Source organism: Spinacia oleracea, chromosome 2, assembly GCF_020520425.1.
Source record: "Spinacia oleracea cultivar Varoflay chromosome 2, BTI_SOV_V1, whole genome shotgun sequence".
Classification (NCBI taxonomy): domain Eukaryota; kingdom Viridiplantae; phylum Streptophyta; class Magnoliopsida; order Caryophyllales; family Amaranthaceae; genus Spinacia; species Spinacia oleracea.
In genome coordinates this window covers 53,439,379-53,445,373 of record NC_079488.1, presented here as the reverse complement: position 1 = coordinate 53,445,373, position 5,995 = coordinate 53,439,379, and the positions used below count along the sequence as shown (strand labels likewise).

At 38.9% G+C, this 5,995-nt stretch overlaps 1 protein-coding gene across 1 annotated transcript; it reads left to right on the top strand.

Moving 5' to 3' along the window:
* The first annotated feature begins 1,192 nt into the window (after window positions 1-1,192).
* On the top strand, window positions 1,193-3,902 carry LOC110778435 (60S ribosomal protein L17-2). Its single transcript, XM_021982991.2, has 7 exons — window positions 1,193-1,312; window positions 1,419-1,455; window positions 1,558-1,598; window positions 2,666-2,896; window positions 2,979-3,081; window positions 3,163-3,230; window positions 3,642-3,902. The coding sequence occupies exons 1-7, from the start codon at window positions 1,310-1,312 to the stop codon at window positions 3,669-3,671; spliced, it is 513 nt and encodes a 170-aa protein (XP_021838683.1). The 5' UTR covers window positions 1,193-1,309; the 3' UTR covers window positions 3,672-3,902.
* Window positions 3,903-5,995: the final 2,093 nt, after the last annotated feature.

Here is a 5,995-nt window from a genome sequence, read left to right as displayed (position 1 = left end):
GCTCGGTCTGCGAGTTGATCAAGCAAGAGGTCCGATCGGGAAATGGGTTAAAGATTACCTGAGACCATTCTGGAAAAGAGATGATGACCTCATTCTAAAAACCCAAGCCTTCTTCTCCACTCTTTGGAGCATTTGAGTGCATAGAAATGTTGTGGTGCTCAGAAATACAAAACCAAACTCCGCCTCCATCATGGCCCTTGTTGGAGAGAACTTTAAGAGTAGTTCTATCATGGAAGATAGACAACAGAGGTGCATCTTTCGTGGAGATAATGAAAAACGACCTCCCTTATTTTGGTCTATGGAAATCGAAGTGGGGTTCCAGCCACGTCGTTACTCACTGATGGGGGTTGGAAGCACGGTAGTGCAAGCACTACATCAACACGGAGAGCATGAGTTGGATGTTGTGCTATGGAGGGAAATGTGATTAGATTTGAAGGAAGTAGTCTAGTGATGGAAACAACACCCCTGCAAACTGAAGCATTGGCTATTTGGATGGGCCTAAAGGAGGCTTCCAGTTTGTACACAAGAGTCGAAGTCCTCATTGATAATGAAGACATGGTGCGAGCATTGAGAGACCCAAGAAATGCAAGCAAGGAAATTCACACCATGGTAAAAGATAACCTTGATGTTGTGTCTCATTTTAACTATTTTTGATCTAGCTCAAAAGGTTAGAAGACGGGTTTAGTTTTTCTTTCTTGATGTACTACTACCCAAAAAAAAGTCCTACCAAAACTCTATTATCTTAACACATTCCCTTATATTAAATATTATAGAAGAATAAAGACATATTATTGCTCTAAAAAATGGAAAAAAAGAAAGGATATCTCATATCATCTCATAACTTGTCGGATTTAGGGGTGTACAAATTCGGGTTCCATTACCCATTTATTTTTGCAACCGTTATTTCAGGTCGCACATTTTACCGATTCATTTCGATTCGAGTAGGGTCAGGTACAATTTGGGTTAAGTAATTTTAGGGAGAATTTAGGTGTCGAGTCAGATAATCGGGTTATATATCAATTTTTCCATGTCTAAAAAGGATCCTATAGAAATCCCGATTCCTAATCATCCGACTCAAACTCAAACTTGACCCAATCAGCCCGTTTGTCAGGTGTACATATGGCTACTACTCCGTACTATACTAGCGTAGACTGTAAAGGCCCAGCCCATGTTTCTAAGAAAATCATGAAATTAGGGTTTTACGAATTCATGAGATACTGAACTCCCTTCATTCGGTCATTTCTATCGCACCCTCCGTTAGTTTTCTGGGACAATACTCCCATTAACGCCGCCGCATCAAGAACCAACAATGGTCTGTATTTCTCTCTCTTCTCCTTCATTCCAACCTCCTTTCTAGTTTTCTACTCTCATATTAATAATTATGTCCATATAATTTTGGGTTATTTGTAATTTTGCAGGGGAAGTATTCACAAGAACCAGTAAACCCCACCAAGTGTAAGCTTCTGCTGTATCGTTTTCTCTTTGTTTGTTGATCTATTTGGTAAAATAATTTGTTGGTTATGATTTTTTGTGTCTGAAATTGTATGAATTTTGCAGCTTGCAAGGCGAGAGGCTCGGATCTCAGATGTCATTTCAAGGTAATTTCGGATTATTTTCTGGGATTTGTTGATTATGTAATGTGGTTTTAAATGTTGGAATTCATTCATTTGTTCATGATGATTTAAAGTTTACTTTCATAGATAAATTTACTAGAATTAAGAGTAACATGGACTTAGTTTTTGTACTCTTGGCATTATCTGAATTCCGGAGCTTATGCTACAATTGTTTTGTAGTTGTAACTATTAGTTGAGAACTTGAGAGTATGAGAGTTTTGTGTGATGATCCATTAGCAGTTCACGGAGCAGGATGTTTTTTTCTTTCTTCTTTTTTGAATTTAACCTATCAATCAGTCAGCTACTTTACACGACATGGGTGATTTTTGCATAGCTTTTAGTTGAACGAGTTGGCCACCTTCTTGTTGCCGTTTTCAGTGAATATCAGGCCTAGAACTTTGCATTTTTTCGTAGTAACCTACTAACCTTGATTTACATGTTTTTTTATACCAGTTATTTTGCTTTCATTATCCAATAGTAGGGTTTTTTGTGCATCAATTTATATATTTATTTGATTGATGCTGTAATGTATACCTTTCGTAATTTGTGTTTATTCCGGAGACACATGGTGAGTAAAAGATGAGTGAGTGATTCTGGTTCATATCATGTGTGAGTATTTTTTACAGAGCTTGCTATGGGAACAGCGCTAGGTAGTGGTACTAGATGTGATGTTACTTCTATAGACTATAGTAACTGATTGATGTTTGTAAGATAGAATTTAGAAAAGTACCTCAGTATAGTGAACAAACTGACAACTTCCTCAACAAGTAGTTTTTTCAAAAACCAAAATCTTGCAATGATAATAATGTTTAAGTTACAGGAGTTACCTGGCCAAGTTGTATTCACCTTCACGAAATTTCTTTATTTGGTAGGCTCGTCATAAATGTTTTTATCTTTCATTGTAGGGTGGAGTTGTTGATATGTTGATAATCTACTAAACTGTTTGTGATTGATCTGGTTTGGATGTACAATTGTATGGTTTTTGTAAATGAAATGATTACGGTTGTGGTACTGAGATTGTGTCTTGTACACTGTGCATTCCCTTCTTACAGAATACAAGAGAAACTGCCTTTGCACTCCGGAAAATGCCTCTAGGCAAAGCTAAAAGGTACTTGGAGGATGTCCTTGCCCACAAGCAAGCAATCCCATTCCGTCGTTTTTGTAGAGGAGTTGGGCGAACTGCTCAGGCAAAAAACCGTCATTCAAATGGACAAGGACGTTGGCCTGTTAAGTCTGCCAACTTTGTTTTGGACTTGCTGAAAAATGCTGAGAGTAACGCTGAAGTAAGGAACTCGGTTCTTCTAAACTCTAGGGTCCATATTTACTAATGTCTTCTCATCATGTTACTAATATGAAATTTTGTAGATGAAAGGTCTAGAAGTCGATTCCCTCTACATCTCACACATTCAGGTGAACCAAGCTCAAAAGCAGAGACGCCGCACATACCGTGCTCATGGAAGAATCAATCGTGAGTGATCACTTGTCTGATGATATTCATGTGTTAATTTGCCCAAGTTAAGCGATGGAACTGATGTGTTTTCTTTGTCAGCTTACATGTCACATCCATGCCATATTGAGCTAACCTTGTCAGAAAAGGAAGAAGCAGTGAGGAAAGAGGTAAACATTTTTAAACTTGTATTAAGACTCGTATGAAAACAAATAAGCCTCTATTTATTTCAATTTTCAAGAGAGTTTCTGTGAAAATTGTTTGTCAAGAACCTGAATGCTTGTTGAAAGGTTTTGTTGTAGCAAGGGTTCACGTGTGTAATGGCAAGTGCTATACCTTTAATATACCAACCCTAGTATTAGTATAGACACCATCGAAGGTAAAACCTAGGGAATATAGCACGTAATGATAACGAAATTTGGATTTCCCACCAAAGCAATTTGAGAATCAAGAAACAGATAAGACAATAGTATTTCTTGCTACTTAGCCCTTGACACTACATTACGTGTTATTTGCTCCTATACTATTTGCTAATGTTTATACTGATTACTCACTATTGTTTTGAAAATGGATATCTGCAGCCTGAGTCTCAGTTGGCCACCAGCAAGTAGAAGGGCGCTTCTTCTTTCATAGTAAAACTTGGAGGGTTGAGGAGTTCCTGTTAGGGGACTGATTAATTTTTGTTTTTACTTCTTGATAAGCCAGATGTTTTTTTTTACCTGTTGGTTTCCTATGGGATTTTGTTCTGTTGATGAAATGTTTTTAGTTTGCTACTACTATGCTTATTGTGATATGAGATTTAGAATACTATCGTCCTTGATCCAGATTACTTTAGATGATCATTGCTTTGTCTCCTTTGCGACTTGTAGTTTTTAAATATAGATTCCCACACATTAATTTTGAGGGACTAAGATGAGTTTTAATTCTATCAATGCGTGCTTTCTGAATTAGTAAACTATACGTCTAACTTGGTATTTTGGATTTAAAATTAATTACCAGGTAAGCCCTTTTCCTGGCAGATTTCCACTTTTGTTGAAACTCCCGGTTATATATATATTTTTTACCAGTTTACCCGTGGACAAGATTATATCAGGTGATACGACATGATCAGTTACGATGTTAGTACAAAAATTAGCATAACAAATTACCCCCAATTGTGATTTTGCAAAAATACTTTGAGCACATTTACAATTAAAATGATTTCTGAAAAAGAAAAGAACCGTGCAACCGTTCCGATTCCAATAACTGCAACAATAATAAATACCGGAAAAATCATAACATAACTCAACAAAACACTTCATAAATTCTAGATCTGAAAATTAGAGGAGAGAGAGAGGGCAAACCAATTTCCTGAGTGTTTTTCGATATGCTTTAGGTACTTCGTGCTAACTTTCTACGATTTTAGCTGCTTTTCTGCCGAATTCTTTCGTGCTATGGCTAAATCTAAGCAATTAGCTCCTAAGGAAAAAGAGAGAGAGAAAACCAAACCTAGGCGGATCACCGGCGCTTCGAACAATCCGATCTCCAATGATTTCACGGTGGAGCAGGGGGGAAGCTGCTGGTGACGTTCAACTTACCTTCATCGGCGATTATCGCAGATACGTGGTTCTTTACGAGTACCAATTTACAATTGGGTTGCGACTTCCCTTTTTTCCTTTGGTGCAGTCCTTTATGGAGGTTCTGATTCTGAGTCAAGAGCAACTACTGATGCCCCAGATTTGGCGGATCTTCTCGGTGATAGATTGTGTTACTTTTGATTGGGAAGCTGGGTTTGATTTGGCGGATCTGTTGTATACATATGATTTGAAGGTGATGGACTTGTGCCGGTATACGCTGGTGACGAAGTCAAAGAAGAAGAACTTGGTGACTGGTCTGAGAGTGAATGATAGGGGATGGAAGTCTAGGTTTATCTTCGTGGAAAAGGAGTCGTTAGGGGAAGTAGGTGACTGTATGGTAAAAGAATGGACTTAAGCTTACTTAACGTCGTCTTACTTTGTGTTGCTTTGCAGCTTCTAACGTCTCGCTGGTGGATCTGAACGTCGACTCGCACAGACGGAAATGTTTCTAAAGTATTTTGCTGCAGTCATAATGTGAGCCACTTCGAAGATTCGGAAGGTGAGGGGACAACATATATTGAGGAGGAGGTCGAGCAAGAAGATGAGGCTGATCAGTTGACAAGAAAGAGGAAAAATAATTTGCGAGAGGAACTTGTTGGGAATTCATCGTCGCAGGAAGAGGAAGACAACGTCGAGGAAGAGAAGGTAGGTGAAGAGGACATGACTAAGCAGTCGCAGACCAATCGGCTGCCGACGACGTCGTTTAAATTCCCCCACTGCCCAGGAGGATAGTAAGGTCGAGGAGCTTATTGGTGGTGAGCATCAGGAGGAAAATGTGGAGGGTCCTTCTGCCTGATTAGTTTAGTTTTATTGGCTTTTATTTTAAGTAACAATGATTTTCTTGTTTTTGTGAATGTTTTTACTCGTCGTCGAAGGCGGCGATGAGGTGCATGGATATTTTATTTGTTTTTGTGTGATGTCGTCGTATGGAATGGCGACGACTGGTTGGATTTAAAGTAGGGGCCCTAGAGGTTACGTATTTTGGTGTGTTTATGAAAATGTGTTTTGTCTACTTATTTCTATTTTGTGTTTTTGGCAAAGTGTTTAGGGATATTGATGTTGGCATGATGTCGTTGTCGTACGCAGTGTTGTAGATGTCACCTGTAGGGTACTCAAAAAGCGAAGTATGTGCACATAAAGATAGTACCTGTGTAATGAGGCGTCACGCGTTGTGGTAATGCGTCGTGGTTGGATCCAATAGTTTAAGGGTCATGACTGTGGCGATGTGATGTCATTTGGGGGGTCGTTGCCTGCTGATGTCGTCTGATTTCGAGCATCGTTGGAGGGTGAGGTACCTACAAGAAGAACAATGTCACTAG

Coding starts and splice junctions, on each gene's coding strand:
- LOC110778435 (XM_021982991.2), top strand. Junction 3,082..3,162: donor TGCTCATGGAAGAATCAATC/GTGAGTGATCAC, acceptor TTTCTTTGTCAG/CTTACATGTCACATCCATGC. Junction 3,231..3,641: donor AAGAAGCAGTGAGGAAAGAG/GTAAACATTTTT, acceptor GGATATCTGCAG/CCTGAGTCTCAGTTGGCCAC.